This window comes from Phoxinus phoxinus, assembly GCF_949152265.1.
Source record: "Phoxinus phoxinus genome assembly, chromosome: 8".
NCBI classification, from domain to species: Eukaryota; Metazoa; Chordata; class Actinopteri; order Cypriniformes; family Leuciscidae; genus Phoxinus; species Phoxinus phoxinus.
Window position 1 is genome coordinate 10897149 of NC_136883.1, and position 23189 is coordinate 10920337.

At 39.4% G+C, this 23189-nt stretch overlaps 1 protein-coding gene across 1 annotated transcript in view; it reads left to right on the top strand.

Moving 5' to 3' along the window:
* spon1a (spondin 1a) overlaps positions 1–23189 on the top strand; it is a 253304-nt gene that overhangs the window by 206389 nt on the left and 23726 nt on the right. The window contains exons 8-10 of the mRNA XM_079620224.1: positions 14704–14905; positions 20493–20633; positions 21056–21131. Coding sequence (XP_079476350.1) covers positions 14704–14905; positions 20493–20633; positions 21056–21131 — 419 coding nt within the window. The remainder of the gene's footprint in view (positions 1–14703; positions 14906–20492; positions 20634–21055; positions 21132–23189) is intronic.

Sequence of the window (23189 nt, forward strand, 5' to 3'; positions counted from 1 at the left end):
CGTGTTCAGTTTCGGAGGTAGTCGAGGACGCATTGTGATCGGATCTCAGTGTAATGTAAACGCAATCCAGCCATCGTGTCTGCCTTCACAGGTGGACGTCATATAAATCCCCGCCCAGTCTCCCCACGTGCTGTCAGAAAATAATGGCCAGATGCAGTTTAGACAATAAATAAAATTTATTTGAACCTTACAATAAACGTCAATATTTAAAATAGTTTATTTAGACTTATGATAGCCTACTGTGTGTGTCCTTTTTCATTTTAATTGTGCAACATTATCTGAAGGAGGCGATCGCCTGTACAATCACAGCTGTGAGGCATTAGATCTTAATAAAGAGCGTGCGCTGCTTTGCCAGAGGAATAATAGGAATAAACTTTTTAATTTTTTTAATGTTGAATGTTTTTATTGTTTCAGCATGTTTATTAATCTCCCATTTCTGTTAATATAGTCATTGCATGATATAACCTTAAAGGTGCCATGTGTAAAAATTGAGGTAAAAATATCCAAAAAATGAGCTACACACATCAAAAGAATGAGAAGAAATAAGGGCAATGATGTCATTAAAAAAATGTCAAGTTATAGTGCTGCAGAGATATCAACCTTAATTAGCATTAGCATTACTAGCCACGGCCCGACAGGTGTCGTAATACCATTTTCGGCCATGGGAGGCGGTATGCGGGCAACATAACCACCAGCCAACCTGCAATACACGAATAACTCGCACGGCTTGTGGGCGTCCTTGAACCTGATGTCAATCGTGTGGAAAGTACAGCCCACTACTTCATTTCAATTCAGGGAAGAGAGCGGAAGGATGGCCGGGATCGCTTCCCATGCTTTCGCACGCATAGCTAGGGGCAGAATGGTCTCCGTGTTCTGACCGCCGCACTGCGCGGGTTCGAGAAACTGAAATGGAGGTATCAGCGCGGCGCGCGCGCCCTCGTTGTCTGGATATTGCTGCTCGCTGACAACAGCAGCCGGCTGTTTCACATTCAATGACTCGGTCGCTAAGGGCGGAGAACAATTTGTGGCGCGAACAGGTCATTTGTAGCCTACTGTATTTCAACAGTGTTCGTGTTTTTTTACTATAGTAGAGATGATCGGTTCACGTGCGCTGTCTGATGTTTACAGCATCACTCGACATGGAGAGGATGGGTAAAGTAATAATTACAAGAGCTTCACGGTTATCAGATACAAGCATTCAACGGCCCTGTAGTATACATAAATAAATATAGGTTATTTGTGTTTGCGCACGTGATATCAGGAAGCAATGTAATAACGTTACCTGTAATACACACATGCCGGCGATGCGCAAATCGAGTGTGTGTGTGTCACAAATCATTACTGTTTCTTCAACTTATTAAAATATCTTACTTTACTGCAACTATCTGTTTCTGCTTCTTTATCATATTTATAGTGTGTGATTTATAAAATACCTTATCACATATTTTGATTTTGGACGTCTGGTCACTTTATATCTTATATCAGAATATTATATTACTATTAAGCCTACTATGAATATTAAAATATGCCGAACCATGTGTCCTGTATCATAGCTACATGAATGACATTTGCAGAAAAAAACCCTGCGTGAAAATCAGTTGGGTATTCAGTGAGGTATGATTAATTAAATGCGCTGACAGCTCATTGCACTGCCATACAGATTACACTGAGTGGAGCGGGTGACCGGTCTAAGATGGCGGCCCCACGGCTCGACCGCGCTAGTAGGCAGTAGCGGTCGATAGGGCGTCTATCTATATGATGTCTATGGTTGTGAAGGTAGGGGCGGAGCATAGAGACTATGCCGTTTCTCGTCTGTTACTCTAGAGTAGACCAATTCACTTTATGGAGGTATACTGCCCCCATCTGGTATGGAATGTGGAGTATGACTTGATTTTTTTGCCAGACTATTACACATGGCACCTTTAAACCCCGACGATCGATGATACTTAACCATGGTTATTTTTGTATGATCAACTCTATATTCCTTCATTCAAAAAACGTAATTTGATTTAAGGATGGAGATTGCACAGGAAAGTGAGTGAGTGAAAGCAATTGGGACATTGCTTATTTTGTATAATCTTTACTCTTATTGGTGTCGTGCTACAGACCTAATTTAAATATTAAGCAGAAACAGAAATCCGATCGGTTATCCAGATACAGAGGCTACTTAATATGAACAAATGTAAACGCACGGTGTCCTGATTGGCTAATGATCCGATCTGCTTGATCGGATCATGGTGATCGCATGTTAATGCCAAGTGTAAACGCAGCCATAGATTACCATGACAGACTATCCTAATTGAAGATAGTTAACTCCACATCAGCAACATAAATTCATCAACTAACCATTCAGAGACGTCCAGTCGCATTCTATGTTGTCACTTCTTCTTGAGTCTATCCATCTTTGTCTGACTCCGTTTTAACATTAAAGACAGAACAAAAGTGTTTTTAAAATGGTTAGTGGTTGATAATGTCACGTTGTAAATGAAACACTATACACGCCTATATACTGAACACATAATACACATCCGCATGACGTTACAATTTTCACAAATTTGCTTTTTGTGTGGTTTGATATGATAAAAGTATCGTTTTCAAAAACTAATTTTGAAACGTGTTTGCATGGCCCTAAAACACTGATGTCATGTAAATGGACAGCTAAACTCATAAAAAGTTTATGTTTTTAGTTGAAAACGATGTTGTGTAAACTGCCTCTTAGAAATGAAAAAAAAGAGAAAAGCCTATACTTGCACTTATTGGCACTCATTATGTGCTTGGAGTGCTCTACTTTCTCCTTGTTTAACATTGTAAGTGATCTAAATTGGTCAATGCTTCCAGAATCCCCCAAGCACAAATAATTTCAAATTTATAATGCTGGTGTTCACCTGATAGAGTACATTTGGGTGCATAAGGACTTGAGCGCAGACAGGAAATTGCTTTTGAAATGACTTAAGAGTGCCATGAAACACTCAGTATGAGGCAAGAAGTGCTTGAGAACAGAGCTATAAATGTCTTTTCCTCACGCTGTACAGTCATTTGATGGCTGTTTATGTCCAAAAACCCTAAATAGGAAACATGTTCTTTCTTTGTTTCTCTTCTTGTCTTCTCATCTTCTCAGCAGATCTGTTCAGTAGCTGTATATTTAGAATAGCAGCTAATGCCTACTCTGCTGTTGGAACTTTCCAGAAACCCTGAAATGCTTGAGTTGAGTTGATTAGCAGTGCACTGACAAGCAGACAGTAAAATAACAGGTTGTCAATGCAAGTCTCTAATTAGCTGCATGATTTGTTTTGTGTGTCTGTGTGTCTGTGTGTTTCTTTTAGAGGGTGGAGTTGGATGATTTCAATTTCCTTAAAGGGGTAAATAAAGATATGGCTTTAAATCAGACTTTGTTTTCTTGTTAAGTAATAATGACACAAATCTATGCTGAACTTTGCAGCGCTGTCATAAAGCATATGTGTGCTGACTGTTTTTCAGTTACAATTATGTATGACAGGCCTGCTGTGCTATTTTTGGATCACTGTTTGTAATTTCAAAGGCATATGTGCACATTAAGTATAGTCGCATTAGTTAGGCTGTTTAATTCATGGCACAGAGTGTGTTTTCATGTATATCTATAGGGATGCATCGATACTGATACCAGTATCTATTTCAGCCCGATACTGCACTCGTGTACACATACAGTGGTTGCCCACTGAAACTAAGCAGGGCTGAGCCTAGTTAGTACCTGGATGCGAGACCTCCTGAGAAAACCAGGTTGCTGCTTGAAGAGGTGTAAGTGAGGCCTGCAGGGGGCGCTCACCCTGTGGTCTGTGTGGGTCCTAACGCCCCAGTATAGTGACAGGGACACTATACTGTCACAGAGCACCGTCCTTCGGATGAGATGTTAAACCGAGGTCCTGACTCTCAGAGGTCATTAAAAATCCCAGCATGTCCTTGGGAAAAAAGAGTAGGGGTGTAACCCCAGCATCCTGGCCAAATTTGCCCCTTGGCCTCTTTCGCTTTAGTACGCATTACAAACCGTACGATTCGGTGCGACCAAAATTTTGTTAGCAGTCGCACTGACACCTCGACGTAGCCCAAAAAAACGGAATGAAACTGCGCTACTCAATATTTTGTGCTTCACAGACCGTTTACCGCCAACAGACACTGTTACTACACAGCGCTAAGAGATCCAGTAAAGAAAGCATTTGAATTTGCCACTGAAAATCTAGTGAGAAGCTATTGGCCTCGGACAGGGCTGTCCAAGTCAAATGGACAGCAGCTTGTCTATGAAAATACATTACATGTGGCCCACCACACATAATTGACAAATTATGAGGTTTCACAGTGTCAACACAAGGTGACAGCACTGTCTTAAAGCACAAAACCATGAGTGAAACAAAATGTGATAACTGATAAGCGCAGTCATTTATGTTGCTTATGAGAAACATTAAACATGGCAAAAGCTTAACGAAGCAGCGCTACTCGATGAGTTGTTTGAACCTCACAACACATTGACCATATTTAGCTCAATTTAGGCAGCACAAGTTCAGAACAGATGTGTTTACTCGCTGAGCAGTCTCGATCACACAATCACTAAACAGTGCAGTGAGAGCCAGTCTGAATATGTCACGTTACGCTAAATAGAACCCAAGCGCAGACAGTAACTTTCACAAAAGACGGTTTATTTACAAACGAAAACAACGACCCACGATGGGGCAAACAAACAATAACTAGACTTGACAATAAACAGAGCTGGAACATTCACAGACAGACCACAATACTCACAGAACCGAATGTTAACAAGACGAACCAGCACTGAGGAACAAACACCGGGAGCTTACATAGAACACATAATTACAAAGGTACAGGTGACACTGATGAACATCAATACTAACGAGGGAACAAGGAACGTGGCAAGGACACATGATCACAATTACAGGTGACACTAATACAACATTAACTAACATGGAAACGAGGTAAACACAAGACAATGCAAACACAGTCAAAACAACCAGCCATGTGTTTGCACATAAAACAAGAGACAAATACATGACATAACCTCCTCCTTACGGAGCGGCTACCAGACGCTCCACATGGGACATAACCAACTGTAAACTAGACATAAACCAACAAAACAGAACAACCATTAACAGTGGCAAACACGAAAACATAACAGTAGGATCGGGATGACACAATAAAAATAACACATGATGGAGGGGTGGTGGGGGAACAAAATAGTTTGTAGGTGGAGGCCTAGAGTAGGTAGGTGGAACAAAAGTCCTGGATTCACTGTACATGGGCACTGATTGAGGACACGAAAACCGGGCAGTTCTGGGTGGAGACACATGAGGTACAGTCTTGGGAGGGACAGGTCGGGGCACAACAGGAACAGGGGTAATCGGGGAAACAGGGGACACAACCGATGTTGCTGCAGCAAGCAGAGGAGCCGATACAGAACCCAAAACTGGGGGCGTTGCCACTCGCAATGGAGCTGGGACAGGAGGTACCACAGACGGCTCAGCGTGGACAGTCCTAGCTGGGACAGGGCTAGACTTGGTCACTCTCCCATCTACCTCAGCGTGGACCAGACTGACAGAAGCAACCTGGAGAATCGGCACGGAGCCGGGAAGGGACGGAGATGGTGAACCTGACGATCTCTTCCTCCTCCTCTTTGACCGCGGTGCAGAAGCCATAGCCGGACCGAAGACCGGTACCAGAATCCCCGCAATGTCCGTAGCAACAGCTGAAGGACCTTTTGTAGACGAAGTGGCGAGAACGTGGTTGCCAAGCGTTGTCGTGGCTAGGACGCGACTCTCCGGGATCGCTGGCAATGCAGAAACTGACAACGTCCTCGTGGGGTCCTGCCGCTCCTTTCGACGCACATGGTCCACCACCTCTCGAAACGGGCGTCGGATCAGCCCCTGCCGTTCAGCCAGCGGAGGAGGTACATTGAGCCCCGCGATGAAATAAGAGTTTAGGAGGACCTCCGGCGTAAAATTTCTCCTCTCCTCTAGGCCCTGGGCATATCTCTCCAGGGATCTCTCTCCCTGGGGAGCAAACGGAATCTTGCCCCTCCTCATGTCCTCGATAGTCGACTGCCACCATCGCTCCTGGTCACATAACTGGCTACTGGCGGAACAAGACATAACCTATTGTCTGCTGGGTTCAAAAAATGGCTGGTTCGTTCTGTCACGTTACGCTAAATAGAACCCAAGCGCAGACAGTAACTTTCACAAAAGACGGTTTATTTACAAACGAAAACAACGACCCACGATGGGGCAAACAAACAATAACTAGACTTGACAATAAACAGAGCTGGAACATTCACAGACAGACCACAATACTCACAGAACCGAATGTTAACAAGACGAACCAGCACTGAGGAACAAACACCGGGAGCTTACATAGAACACATAATTACAAAGGTACAGGTGACACTGATGAACATCAATACTAACGAGGGAACAATGAACGTGGCAAGGACACATGATCACAATTACAGGTGACACTAATACAACATTAACTAACATGGAAACGAGGTAAACACAAGACAATGCAAACACAGTCAAAACAACCAGCCATGTGTTTGCACATAAAACAAGAGACAAATACATGACAGAATAGGAATTAATTTCACACTTTAGTTTAGTAAGGGAGGGAACTACCTTGATGAAGCAGATTGATGGCAGGAACCAATGATAGAATGTTTTTTACGAGCAGAGATGGAAATCAAAAGAACATCAGAAGAAGTTCAATAGATGACGAAAAAGTTCAAGATCAAGGAATATTTGGGGATATTTTGAGTCAATAAGCATAAAAAAGTTGAAAGACTCTTGAGCCAGAAAGTTGATGTGACATCTCAATGAGTTTGTATAGAAAGTTATTTTTCTCCCAGAAATTTGTTCAATAGGGCAAATTTGGACTACTGTCTGGCTGATGTAACATCAGAAGCAGTCATAGGCTAGCATATGTATAGAAAGTACAAGATCAAAGACTCATTGGCCAGATGTACAATAGGTCAAATATGTACTACTTTATGGCTGATTGGAGTCAATGAGTGTGCATAGAATGTTCAAGAACAAGGACTCTTTGGCCAGAAATGTTCAGTAGGTCAAATTTAGACTACTTTATGGTTGATGTAACATGGATCGATTCCTGGAAGGGAATGAGGTAGAGAAGTGGCTAGATGTAGCCACCCCCTCTAGGGGCGTTTGGCGTCAAGACTCTTTTCTCTGCTTTTTTGGCATCTCTGGCTACTCTAACAGCTCGTACAAGAGTCATGCAATAACCATGGACATGGAGTGTATGAACATGAACATGGAGCTTACAAACCGTGGTTACACAAAACAATACTTGACAAAGACACATGGCAAACATGAGGGCTTAAATACACACATGACTAATGACAAGACAAGGGACACCTGTAAACAATGAACCAATGACAACATGACACATCAGACAAGGGAACACATGGCAGGAGCACATGACTAACAGGAAAGGACAAGACAGACATGGCAACATGACATAAAACAAACCATTACGTGACAGAATGATTAGGCAGGATGATTTTCAGATCATTTTGAAGCAAAAACTCTAGGCGACAACATCCATTAGTCAAAAGACTTGAGGACACATATTTAGTATGTGCGTTGTGGCCTTATTCAGAAAGTTTTCGTTTTTTTAATAACCATGCATAAACATTATTATTTTAAAAATACAAATATGTACATACATGTTGCTCACATATTATGGTAGCCCTGTTTGTGCTAAATAGAGTGTAATGACAAATTTGCTATTAATATGTTTATAAGCAGCTGAAAAAAGCACAAATGTCAGGGCATGTCAAAACATCTCAAGGACCACAAAAACACTGAGGTGTTTTCTGGGTACTGGAGGTGTTCTGACATGCTCTGACATTTGTGCATATTTCTGTTACTTGTGACATTTCCATGGCAAAGTTGTCATTACACTCTATTTAGCACAAACAGGGCTACCATGGATTGTTGTGCCTTGTAGGCGTATACTTGTAGGGCTGCATCAAATAATAATAACAATAGCCTATAGAGGGCACCCTAAAAATGGTTAAAAAGGAAAACTTCAGTACACTACACTAGAGAGAAAAAAAAATATATAAATATATTCCTTAGACGTTATGAAATGAGATTTGAGTAAAAACATGAAGCCTAATGTTTGGCGCGTTTTGCTTTTCAAAGCCACAGCGCGAATGACTAACTCTCGTGCAGAGAACATTATTGAAGTGATCAAGCCGCTCCAAACTTTGAAACATTATTGTTAGCAGATTATAAACATCCAAGTTTGAGCAGATATCAACGAACACCACATTTAACAGTAAACACTGGTCTAAACATTATAATATGCATAATAAATTTCATATTAGACTACTTTTATAGCATGCTGTGTTTTATTATCGAACATAAAAACATCCTTGTGTCGTGAAGTTATATTTATTTATCATTGAAAGGTTGCCTACCTGTCTATAGTTCATATTTCAACATGTTTCCATCGATTTCATAAATTTTAGTCTGGCTCAGTTCAACTAGTACAATGTGAAATTTATGCACCAATAAAATGCTAACTAGTATAAATGGGAATAGGCCTACATGCCTTACCTTAAAAATATTATCTTCAAATTGCGTTCTTCTTCTTCTGAGGTAAATCCAGTGTAAACTCACAGCGTGTCATCCAAACTCGATGAAAAGCAGAACAATTATGATGTTTCTCTTCTCTCGTCATGCTTTGTTTAAAGGTGATGAGGGCGTTTAGAGGTTCGCATGGACGATTTGCATGTCAATTGCTCTTGTGCGCGTGCATGGTCACATTAGAGATAATTAGCACTCGTTTGAGAAACTGTACCTCTCGTTGCTTTCATACGGATTACTTAAACAGAGAATATTTGTTTTCAATATGAATTACATCATTTAACAAACAAAGACTCCAAGCTTTGTGAAGACATAACTCTCACGTGTGGGTGGCAAGTATTCACTGAGTTACAGTTCCTTTTTCTGTCGCTTTTCAGAATGACCATCACACTGAGAGAGACGGCAGAACGTGCATCATGTTTATTTTCTTTATTTTACGAAAAGCAGAACATTTTGTTTTTATTATATGTACACAAATAAAAGTAGACATTTAACAGTTTTGAATGATGTATAATACTGGCCTGTATGACAAAAATCGACAGAGTTATTTGAGTCTCTTTTGAACTAATAAGAAAAAAGCGAGGAAATCGCCCTGGCGCGATTGCCGACCCCAGAGGGTTAACATCAAAGCCGATGAGGGAGAGGGATAGCCCGCAAGTGTCTCTTCAACGTGAGGCATCGACTTATAACCATGTTCAGTGAACCCAACAATAGTCAAATAATCCGTCGTCATTGGGTTATTAACACGGGAGGACTAAAGGGCTTTCCACAACTTTGAGATCTCAGTGTGATCGGATCGGGAAAGAAGGGGAGGTTATGTTTGGATGGCTGGGCCCGGTTGCTAGTAAGGAAGTGTTCATCCAGTTTACTACAAGGCACTTCCTTCCATCTTTTGACTGGGCCACTCAATGTTTAAAGTAGCCACTGCACAAGTGACGACCGCTAGCAGTTCCTTGTAGGTTTTAGAGGAAGAAGATTCCCGCTGGTTGCACTCGACTAACCTCCCTCTAAACCTCGAAACTAGACCCCCCTGAGAGCAGGTCCACATCCAGAAGGGAAGAGATTGCAGAGCGAGCTTCCAACTCCTGGGCGGGACTCTTGGATACTGTAGATAATGCGAGAGAAAGGGCAGCACCCATCTCACGCTACTCTAACAGCTCCATTTGCGAGCATCATGATCAAAGTCAACGTGCTGCCTTGGCAAATGCGGGACCCAATCTACTGGTCTATAAAATTCCCTTCATCATCAATTAGGACGAGGCAGAAGCGGAAATTCCTCATCGTAAATTGCTTACAGCAAGGGCAATCAGCTCCCTCAAGAGCATGGTGACGTGACTCAGACACCATTTCATGCTGAAGGCGGTCCCATTGCGTCAACACCATGACGCAGCATCGTTGTTCCTTCGAAAGGGTACCAGGCATATTACGTCAGAGATGAAATAGAGAACAGTGACTCGCAGCCAGTTTTCAGTGAATTATTCATTCCAGAGTGTGTTTAGCTTTAGAACACAAGCTCTGTCATATCCTGCATTTGTTTCGGAAGAACGCAATCCCTCATGCATCACAACGTGAGAAATACAGACTGAACGGTGCGTCAAAACATCTACGCACACTACGTTTCTCGGCTGGATAAAGCAAACTGGCTTCTTGCTAGAAAAGTTTTGATGGATGCAAATTGTGATAGAGATGATTGCAGTGACGTACAGGAGTCATGCAATAACCATGCGTGAGTCCGTTATACTTCTGTGCAAACAAACCTTGCATACCTTGTACATTGCATTTATGCACAGACACATTTCAGTATATTCATGTTTCCACACACAGACCACACTGCGTATTTATGCGAAAAAGTTAAGAGGCCAAGTAGTTAAGTAGTACTTTATTACTTACAATATTTCAAATGAATCCTATAGAAATGTGCAGTCTGAGATAGTCTTATACTAGAAAAAAAATTATCCACAAAAGGGGGGCCCAGCAAAAAAAGTTAATGTATAACCTAACATGAACTAACAGTGAACAATGCATTTGTTACAGTATTTATTCATCTTTGTTAATGTTAGTTTTAAAAAAAAGGAACTTGCTACTACCAATACATATGCTGATACACTGCTGTGATTTTGTAAGACATGCTGCTGCACAAAGAGCATACACATACAGTACACACATACATACATATATACATATATATATATATATATATATATATATATATATATATATATATATATATATATATATAAATTACCCATAGCAGATCGATACAGGTGGAGCTGGGGAAGATTGAGTGTTTCGGAGGAACTCTGAAAGTGCGCTTGCAAACTGCTATCCAGTACATGCTAACCAGTCATTTAACACTAGACCTACTACCAAGGCAGTCATTTTGACTGTTTTAAAATTTTGCAATGTAATAACTTTGTTGAAATAAAACCCATTTAACTATAGGACCCTGACTTTTCCTAAATATGTCTATATTTTATTATATCATAGTTATTTTATTACAATTATAAGACACAAAAGAGTTTTGAGTATTTCTTGAATGGCCATAACAGTCACACTGACCGTATGCATTACAGACCGTGTATCATTTGCTCCTTTTTGCCAATTGCGGAGAAACGGACTGCAAAAAAAACAAAAAAAACAAAGGACACTTGTGACAAATGTCATAAGGTTGTGTGTGGGAGCTGCACATGGAAGGTAGAGATTACCTGTGTTGACTGTAAGTAACTGTCACGGTTGGGAGACGAGAGACGTGGATTCAATTGCAGAGTGATTTATTAAGAAGACAAAAAGGTAAGGTACAACTCCAACACTGGGAAACAACGAGAAGGTACACACGAAACACGTAACATGTACAACGAACCAGCACAGGACAGCAAACACAGGCAGACTAAATAGGAAGGCAAACAAGTATTTGCCTTCCTATTTATATAATATTTTCATATTATTTTCCTGTGACTGTCAGAATGACTGTTTTGGCCAGTTTGGGGCATATGCATTTCATATGTGCCCATTAAGGTTTTACCTATGCATTTAAATGCATATTGGCGATGTTTTTGTAAGTTATTGTATTCTAATATCCAAGGATGAATACATTTGTTTTCATTTTACAAAGAAAATAGAAAATGTATCAATTTTGACTTTGTATCTAATTACAATAGCTGTTCTAGTGTTAAATGTTGTGAGCAGCAAGCTCATAGATTGCAGATGCGACATGAACCAATGAGCTTGTGCCAAGTAGTTAATACTGTGAATATCATCAGCTTGCATACCCATCTGCATGCGCCGTCTAGAGTTTCATGACAGAACTAGGCAAATATTTCAAATAGAAGATGTTCTTTTGAGCTTTATATTTATTAAAGAGTCCTGAAAAAAAAGTATCATGGTTTCTACCAAAACATTAAGGTACACAGCCATTTCCACTGAGATAATAATCAGAAATGTTTATTTTCCATTAAATCAGTATAGAATTATTAATGTGACATCATGTGACAAAGAAGACTTATTAATGGCATCACTAAAACAAATATTATATTTTAAAATATATTAAAACAGAACATAGCTATTTAAAATCGTCTGCCACAATAATTTAATATCTTTAAATGATAATCATTTGAGGATTTTTCTCAGCAAAAAATGATTTATGCAATTAATTTATCAACATCATATAAATAATTTGAAAGTCTGTAAAAGTTGTAATTGATTTACAGCCCTAGTTTAAATACATTCATACATTTTATTTGAGATGGTTAAATGAGACTTGGAGACTAGTTCATCCCCTGAGACACAATAAATTCTCAGCAACCCCCACAATCTGTGAGCATGTACAAATGTTTGACACTGTGATCCTTTCAACGGTGATCTACTTGCTGGTCCACCCCACTGCGTGAGCTTGCTACGCTTCTCTCTTTAACAGAACATCTGGGAGGGATGAACTTTATCTCTGACAGCCATATTGAGTCAATGCAAAGGAAAGATATACATGTATGTCTGGGAATGGAGAGAAATGGGGGTTATAGAGACCTGCAGACAGAAATGTATCCAATGTGATCACTGTAGTTATCTTCATATGTAAGTGTGACATGTATGTGTTTGTCTGTATGGGAAAAGTGGTTTAGAAACTTTTTTGGTTATGAAAATAGAGATCTTTGTGTAAATTATTTTGCTCTGTATTTTTTGTGGAGAAAGGGAGTTAGACTCAGTTTGGATTGAAGGATGGATTGAACAAAAACATCACCTTGTGTAAGAAGATTTATTTATTTATTTATTTATTTAAATTTGTTAAACTTGCTGTACCCATAGAGAGAACATAATCAAAAACAAAATGGATCACTTGGAATTTTGTAATAATCTCACTTGGAAAATAAACTCATTTAAACGTTTAAAAAATCTGTATTTTATGTAAATGTATATATTTATTTATTTTGTAAGTAGTCATGAAATAACCAAGGTTTTAAAATGAACTTTTTCAGTTACCGGCCAATTTGGCTACTACATTTTTTAAGTTATCCGGCCATTCAGAACTTCTACTAGCCCCCCCAAAAAAAGAAGAAGGGGGAAAAAAAGAGAAATATACCAGATTAACTTTTATTATTAATTTTTTATTTTTTTTGGATTCCATACATTCATTTCATATTCAAACAAAATCCTTTCATTCAGCCATTTCCTCCCTTCCTCTTTCATCATCATCACCAAACATGTATGGTCTTTGACAGCCTCTCTACCTTGAAGTTGTTGGTTCCAGTTACAACATTTTTGTTTGGTGTTTTTGGTATTAGAAGAACTTCTCATTTTCTTTTCTTGGTTTCCTTTGTTGTTTGGCGGGTCTTTATTTTTTTCACTGGGGTTAGTTAACCCAGGCAAGTATCGCCACATTATTATATTTTTTAATCTTCGCTATTGATTCAATGCAAATGAACAAGTGCACTGTTATTTTTTTACTTAGTGATGTGTATGTTCAAGTAAGCCAGATATTCACAGATTCATATTCTGTATTTAATATATCATGATGACTCACGCTAAACTTTGCCATTGCGCTAAATCTATGCAGATTTGGCTTACACAAACTTCCCCACCAACGTGAAGTATCCTGCCAAATTGGCTAGTGATTTCACAGCGTTACCCGCCATTTGATCAATTTGGCAGGGTTCATTTCAAACCCTGGTAAATAACCAACTATAATATACAGTCAATATAAACTTTCTGCTAAGTGATGGGGGTTCTGGGGTTTATAAAAGTGATGATGTACTGTTGTCAGAAAAAAAAAAAACTTGGACTTTTGTGTTGAAGCTTTCTAGTTTGTTTTTTTGCTTCTAACTATACTTTCTATCACTCTGCCTGCTTATAGTTTCCTATAGCACTTTATCCCTTACATGAAATATTGTTCATTATATCAATATTTATATATGTATAAATGCTTTCCAATTTAAATATTTATATATTAGCTTGCTTTACAGTAATTACAATGAAATGTTACATTAAAAGGTGTGTGTTTGTGCGTGCGTGTGTGTTTGTATGTGTGTGTGTGTGTGTGTGTGTGTGTGTGTGTGTGTGTGTGTGTGTGTGTGTGTGTGTGTAGGGGGGTGCTTTATTGTCATTAAAATAATATCCTAATACAAAATAATATTGATGATAATGAAATAAATTATAATTTTATTCAAACAAATGGTAACACTTTTATTTAGGGTCTAATTCTCACTATTACCTATAGGTGCTTATAAACATACATATTACTAGGATACTGGCTGTTTATTGGTACTTATAAAGCACATTTATGCCTTATTCTGCATGACCATATTCTACATCCCTTAACCCTACCCAATACATACACTTAACAACTACCTTACTAACTATTATTAAGTGGTAATTACTGTAGAAGTTCATTGATGCAAAAGTCATAGTTATTAGTTAGCTAATAGTGAGAATTGGACCCTAAACTAAAGTGTGACCAAACAAACATATTTGTTATTTTTATATGTTTTTCTCTTTTACCTCCCTCTCATGTATGAATGAGATGTATGCCACTAAATGTGAAGTCATCTGGTTTCTCTCTTTACCTCAGTCGAGCGGCTCCCTCAGCCGAGTTCTCAGTTGACCGCACACGTCACCTGATGTCCTTTTTGACGATGCTGGGCCCTAGTCCTGACTGGAGCGTTGGTCTGTCATCAGAAGACCTTTGCACCAGAGAATGTGGTTGGGTCCAGAAGGTGGTTCAGGACCTCATCCCATGGGATGCAGGAACAGACAGCGGAGTCACTTACGAGGTTAGCTCTCATGGAAAGATATACAACGGGGTCCAAAAGTCTGACACTTTCCATTTGTCTTATTTACTAGAATTTGTCATCACAAATTACATTATCAGCCAGACAATGTGTGTGAGCAGTTGAAGTGAAAGTGAACATGAATTTTAGAATTCCTTAGTATTTGGTACAGGTATGTTCCAATTTTGCTGACTTTATTTAAAAGCGAGGAAATCACATATTCACACATTTACATTTACATTTATTCATTTAGCTGACGCTTTTATCCAAAGCGACTTACAAATGAGAAACAATAGAAGCAATTAAACTAGCAGTAGGACAACAGTATGTAAGTGCTATGACCCTTCACAGTACAATCCAACGCAATTTTTTTAAATAAAAAAAAAAAAAAAAAAAAATTATAAATAGATAAGAAAGTGTTAGTAGTACTGGATCAAGTGCTCAAGTGCTGCCGAAAAAGATACGTCTTCAGCAGTTTCTTAAAGATGGCTACAGACTCAGCAGTTCTGGCTGAGCTGGGCAGATCATTCCACCAGCAGGGAACAGTCATGGTAAAGGTCCGAGAGAGAGATTTCGTGCCTCTTTGAGATGGCACCACCAGACGCCGCTCACTTGCAGAGCGCAAGTTTCTGGATGGCACATAAGTCTGAAGTAATGAGTTCAGGTACAGGGGAGCAGTGCCAGTGGTTGTTCTGTAGGCAAACGTCAGTGACTTGAATTTGATGCGAGCGGCAACCGGCAACCAGTGCAATTTCGTGAGGAGAGGAGTGACGTGTGCTCTCTTCGGCTCGTTGAAGACCACTCTGGCTGCAGCATTCTGGATCAGTTGCAGAGGTTTGACAGTGCAAGCTGGGAGACCAGCCAAGAGAGCATTACAATAGTCCAGTCTGGATAGAACAAGCGCCTGAACAAGGAGTTGTGTAGCATGCTCTGATAGGAAGGGCCTGATCCTTCTGATGTTGTCTGCATGATGGCAAATCTGCATGACCGGGCAGTGCTAGCGATGTGGTCTGTGAAATTCAATTGGTCATCAATTACAACTCCAAGGTTCCTGGCTGATCTTGATGGAGTTATGGATGAAGAGCCTAGCTGGATGGTGAAGTTGTGATTAAGTGCTGGGTTAGCCGGGATTACAAGTAGCTCTGTCTTCGCAAGGTTTAGTTGAAGGTGGTGGTCCTTCATCCAGCCAGAAATGTCTGTCAGGCAGGCTGAGATGCGAGCGGCTACCGTCGGATCATCAGGCTGGAATGAGAGGTAGAGTTGTGTGTCATCAACGTAGCAGTGGTAGGAAAAGCCATGTTTCTGAATCACAGATCCTAGTGATGTCATGTAGATGGAGAAGAGAAGTGGTCCAAGCACTGAGCCCTGAGGCACACCAGTAGCTAGATGTAGGGTTTTAGACACCTCACCCCTCCACGACACCCTAAAGGACCTACCTGAGAGGTAAGACTTGAACCACTGGAGTGCAGTTCCCGAGATGCCCTTCATCTTTAGGATTGACAGGAGGATCTGGTGGTTAACTGTGTTAAAGGCAGCAGACAGATCCAGCAGGATGAGAACTGAGGATTTGGAAGCGGCTCTTGCAAGTCTCAGTGCTTCGATTACTGAGAGCAGAGCAGTCTCAATTGAGTGTCCGCTTTTGAAGCCAGACTGATTGTTGTCCAAGAGGTTGTTCTGTGTAAGAAAGGAGGAGATCTGGTTGAAAACGACTCGTTCAAGTGTGTTTGCAACAAATGGAAGGAGGGATACCGGTCTGTAGTTTTCTAGATGTGCTGGATTTAGAGTGGGTTTCTTAAGCAGTGGGGTTACCCGAGCCTGCTTGAATGCTGTGGGAAATGTGCCAGTGTGAAGAGAGGTGTTTATGATGTGTGTGAGTGCGGGTACAACAGAGGAAGAAATAGCTTGAAGTAGGTTAGTGGGAATAGGGTCGAGCGGACAGGTAGTAGGTCGACTGGAAAGAAAGAGTTTTGAGACTTCTGTCTCTGAAAGCAAGGAGAATTGGGTAGAGTCTGTGTGTTAGCTGCTAAAATGTGTGTGTTAGTTTGTGGATTGGTAAATTGTCCGCTGATGGTGGTTGTTTTATTTATGAAAAATTTTGCAAAATCGTCAGCTGTTAGGGTTGACGAAGGAGGTGGAGGAGGAGGAGGGTAAAGAAGAGAGGAGAAGGTTTTGAAGAGCATGCGAGAGACAGAAGAATTGTTAATTTTGTTGTGATAGTAAGTAGTTTTAGCAGTAGATATGTTAGCAGAGAAGGAAGAGAGGAGGGATTGAAAAAGACCAAGGTCAGTAGGATCTTTGGATTTTACCAGAGTAAAACACAGCAAACAACACAAAGTTTCCTAGCAACAAAGAACCGCGCTAAAATCGACTGAGAAAAGTAAACACTCACACACAGATGTCTTCTCTTGCTTTTCAACTCCTTCTTCTGACCACTTCTATTGACTAGCTGTTTTTAAATGCTTAACTGGCTTATGGCCACGCCCACTGTTTAGCCACGCGAAACTCAAAAGTCACGACACAAACAAATGCCACGTGCGCGTGCGTTTTACCAGAGTAAAACACAGCAAACAACACAAAGTTTCCTAGCAACAAAGAACCGCGCTAAAATCGACTGAGAAAAGTAAACACTCACACACAGATGTCTTCTCTTGCTGTTCAACTGCTTCTTCTGACCACTTCTATTGACTAGCTGTTTTTAAATGCTTAACTGGCTTATGGCCACGCCCACTGTTTAGCCACGCGAAACTCAAAAGTCACGACACAAACAAATGCCACGTGCACTGCATAAAAAACGCACTGCATAAAAAAGGGCATGCAGCAATTTCTTTATTCAGGTATTTAAAATTTCCAAAATTTTCTGTTTCCAGGTTTGAATGAATAATAATAATAATACTTTTTGATAATTCTTTTCATTTTTTCAGTGTGGCCTCATACCTTTTTTCCACATGGTTTAGATGTGAAGTCAATGAAATACCACAGTGAAGTCTTTGGATAATAAAGGTTGTGACTAATATACAAATGCTCAAAGTAAACTGCACCAAACAAGGTATCTCTGTATTAATAACACAGTAAAATAAAAACATGAAAAAAATATTACTTAATTAAATAAAAGAAGCAATTTGCCAGCTGAAGTGGTCCAATTGAGACCATAGCTTGACTCTGCCATCTACTGGTGTGTGTCAGTCTGTCTGAACAAAACATCTGCTTGAATTGACATAATTCCCATGGATAAGGATCAAATGTTTGTTTGTTTGTTTAATTTACTTATTGAGAGGTTACTATTTTTACTTGTGGAGTGGTTGGGTGCTTAAAAAAATATTCCTGATTAAATATAAAATAATCTATATTGAACAGCATATTTAACATGCTCCCATTCACCTTACAAAATAATTTTATTTTATTTTATTTTCTAACTTGTCTAAATGCTGTTGATAAAGCTCATGTTGTATTAAACCAGGAACACTCCTTTAAAGGAACACTCCGACTTTTTGGGACTTTAGCCTATTCAACTTATCCCCCAGAGTTAGATAAGTCCACACATACCTTTTTCATCTCCGTGCGTGCTATAAGTCTGTTTGACGCACCCACCGCTAGCCTTGCTTAGCACAAAGACTGGATGTAAATGGTTGCAGCTAGCATACTAATCAAATAAGTGACAAAATAACGCAAACATTTTCCTATTTACATGTTGTGATTTGTATAGTCACAGAGTGTACAAAAAACAAAGTCACATGAGACACAGACATATTTTAACCGTATAAATACTGGGAACTATATTCTCTGAAGGCGAAGCACTGCTACTTGGGCGGAGTGATAACCGCAGCACCTGAGACGCGCTCTGAACGAACTCTCTGCTCCTCACCACGGCGTGTCTCAGGTGCTGCGGTTATCACTCCGCCCAAGTAGCAGTGCTTCGCCTTCAGAGAATATAGATCCCAGTATTTATACGGTTAAAATATGTCTGTGTCTCATGTGACTTTGTTTTTTGTACACTCTGTGACTATACAAATCACAACATGTAAATAGGAAAATGTTTGCGTTATTTTGTCACTTATTTGGATTAGTATGCTAGCTGCAACCATTTACATCCAGTCTTTGTGCTAAGCTAGGCTAGCGGTGGGTGCGTCAAACAGACTTATAGCACGCACGGAGATGAAAAAGGTATGTGTGGATTTATCTAACTCTGGGGGATAAGGTGAATAGGCTTAAGTCCCAAAAAGTCGGAGTGTTCCTTTAAATGAATCCGTTCCTAACACAACCTTGGATTCCTCACTTGAATTTTTCCCCTATCATTGGGGAGTGGGTCTGTGTATATAATTTGTATTGCTCCCCTGGTTGAGCCTGTTATACTCAACCTCTCTCAGCGACCTTGCTGCTGTTGACTGTGGAGCTAATCTCTCTTTTCGAAGCCTAAAGGCTTGGTGGTCTCTTTGTTGTGCGAGTTGATTTAAAACTGTAAAAAAAAAAATAATAACAATACCTATGGATGTTTAGTTTTGTTTTATCTTGATTTATATTGCATATACAACGCCTGCTACAGACTGCGATTTTTCGGCAATCTTATAAGATCAATAAAAACTAAAATTCTGTCATTTACAATCCTGGCAATCTTATAAGATCATTAAAAATCACACCGTACGAGATGGATATAATAAACTTGGGTATTACATGTAGACTGTATGATAATAAAACACACCTATTGAATCGTAGGCTACAACGCAAGTTAGTATAGAAGAGTTAAACATCAGCATTCGCTAGTGGTAAATATATAGAACAAGATGAATCGCATTTTGGCAATTTTGGTTTTTATGTGGTGCGTAAAAAAAAGAGGAGGAAGCCAAAGAGGAGATTATGGTCAGGTCTAAGGAAAAGAGGTTAACTTGGCATGCCAATTTTGCTAGTTTTGGTGTCATATCACGTTGATAAATACGCCATTTCATGTTTAATTTTTATTGGCCAGTCAGTAGACGTAGGTCGTAGCAGCAAACACACTGTGAGATGATTATGCTAAATTTATGTCATAAAATTAATCTCAGACTACCTTTGTTCGCAAGGCCGTGACAACGGCCTTCTTTGAACCTCTCTCACTGTATGACCACTGTTTAATAGCCACAGAAATTGCCACGATTGGTCATCTTTTTTTTTTGGGATCAGGCCAAAATCTTACAATTTGTAGCAGGTATTAAAGAAACAATACACATAAAATGAGTTCTTGTTGGTCATTCAGAAATGATGGCAGTAGGATCCAATTGCAGAAAGAAAGTCTTTATTGACAAACATAACCAAAGTAAATCCAAAGAATGAGCAAAAGCAGAAAAAAAATCCAAAACAGTAGAGAGGAGTGCCCTCTTGAGGAGGTTAAGGGCACTCCAACTGGGGGATGTTACAGTCCAAAATGACTTATGTTTTATTCTTTTGTGGTATATAACAAATATTTATAATTTGATCGATTAAATGACAGAGAATCACGATCCCTTTAATTCTTATCACTGATATTGTTTGTTTTTTTTCATATGATTTTCATGTGGCATAATTGACTTGAACATTTGACATTTTGGTAAACTGGTTTATTTATTTAATGTTTATTTAGTCTCCCAACAAGCCTGCAGCACCTCAGGAGAAAATTCGTCCCCTCACAAGTTTAGACCATCCACAGAGCCCTTTCTACGACCCAGAGGGTGGCGCAATCACTCCTGTGGCCAGAGTTGTTGTGGAGAGAATTGCCCGCAAGGTCTGTTTCTTTACTTGTCTTAGAAAAATTACGTTTTCAAAATAAAATGTTCTTAGCTGTTGCATTTTTAGCTTTTATTACTGTGCAAAATATCTCTGAATTATTCATGTCATAAAAGTCTATAAACTGAGAGCTAAAATAACTCGACAACAACAGACTATACATATTGATGAAGCCAGCATGTCACAACAGTGCCATGAAAGCATTGAAAGTCATACATACTTTATTGGGAGATTGTTAGATTACTGTATGGTAATTAGTACAAACACAGGGAAAAGTATAACCTGTGTCATCTTTTTTGTGGTTTTCAATCAGATAGCAAGAGTGAATCAAATCCCATCACTGTGTAGAATAATATGATTGAATGAGGGACATCATTTAGAATCTATTTGAAAGTTTGAGTTGTTTTCTGATGTCTGCAGGGTGAGCAGTGCAACATTGTGCCTGATAATGTGGACGACATTGTGGCTGACATTGCCCAGGAGGAAAAAGAAGAAGGTTTGCATTCTTTATCTTTTCATCAAAGGCGACCTTGAGAGAGAGAGAGAGAGAGAGAGAGAGAGAGAGAGAGAGAGAGAGAGAGAGAGAGAGAGAGAGAGAGAGAGAGAGAGAGAGAGAGAGAGAGAGACTTTTAACTATTCAATTTCCTAAAATCCTCCAGTCTAACCAAATGGAAATTTCTTGAGAGGTTACCGTAGACTTTTTTGCAGCACAGAAAACAGCATCTTCTTGGCATGAAACGAGTGTTACCAAAACTTTCATAGATCTTTTATTCAATATTTTAATGAAATCTCAACTTTGTCTCTGATATTTACATATAAATAACAATAGTAACACAATACAGCTGTTGACATGCAGTATGGCTATCCAGTAGAGCTTCTTTACAAAAAAAAGTTATATGTGCCTTTAAATGAAAATACCCTTATCACTTCTATACTTTGAGTAATAATGATATATATATATATATATATATATATATATATATATATATATATATATATATTTATTGAAGCCTGACATCACTTCAACACATTTGCATAATTTTGTAAAACATTTAATTCTTATAACTCTCTTACTGACTGTTTAGAGCTATGGATTTTCTTGTTTTATGTTTCTTCTTCAGCCACCCTCAATTCTAGCAAAGATAATTTAGTCAGTAGTGGTCAGGGTGTAGTTCTATATCACTTTGGAAGATATAGTTTAATTTTAAAACCACAAGAATACTAGTTTTCTTTCCTCCAATTCAACATAAAATATAAGACCTAAGAGCTTGGAACAGACATTATTCTCTAATCTGTCAGTCTTACATAAAATTATTTCCTTTATTAACGTCTCTAAAATATGTAAATTGGTTCCCTGAGTAGGTGACATTATGGGAACACACTCCAAGTGTGCACTCTCTTGCATTCAAAATGGTCTCCATAATATCTGACAAAACACTAGAACTAATCAGAGAGTTCCTCCAGAAGAAAATCCACTATGTCTTCCTGCACTCTCAGACTTTTCAAGCAGACTTATCTGCGAGAAAGCATACAAGCAGGGAATCAGACTCACCTCTGCTGAACCTTAGCCAAATCAGACCCATGGTTCGAGGATGCAACCGCTATCTCCAGGCCTTAACCCATGCCTTGAGAGAAGATCTGCTCCCATATTTAACCAATCTGAGATAAGCACTTTCCTTAGAGACATAAACTTTTTTCTGCACCTAAAAAAGAATGCACCAAACTAATCTCAACCTGATGACCATATGACATTGCTGGATGTCTGGAAGGAAATTGCTCAAAACAATAAAAAAAACATAATTTTTAGGTAATTTATTTACATATATTTATGTGTAAATATATCACCCTCCCAGACTCCTTAGGCTGGGGGATCTTCATAAGCTGCTTTTCCCAAAGGACTGCCATTATTTCCAATGTAACTGATAGCATTTGCTCCCAACACTTATAGTGTGTTGAGGAAGCACACAGGGACAAAGTCCTCAATTGTTAATCCACCACTAAAATGGTTTCATATAAAGCACGTCCACTGGTGAAGCTGCTGCCAGGAGACCCATAAGCCTGCGGACAGACCTACAGAAGTCTCGCCCTGTTCTGAATCAAATCAGACAAAGGCGAAATGACAGGCTGTAGACAATCACTCTTGCATCATGCATGAGTTCAGTTCCACCCCTAGGAATATGGTCTGTTGCCTGAGCAACAAAACAGTCTTCTGAAGGTTTAGATCTTGCTTCTGTAGTTGATCAAGAACCGGTGAGTAACTGAAACTGAACAAGACTGAAGATAGCATGGACAGAAATATATTTTTCCTAAAGAATAGAATCCTAGGGAGTGATAGCACATTTTTTGAGGTACTGTAGACACACAATGAGGGTGTTCTCCTAGCATCAGCTACTGATGCAGAGTCAAGTAAATGAAAGCCAACATGTTTTGTGGCAATCAACAAAAGCATATGTTGAAGTGGGTAATATTGACTTCATCTTACGTCAGCGGTTATCTCAGGTAATATGGTCTTTGGGAGAATGTAATGTTAATGTCACAGTTGTGATTTGTTTAG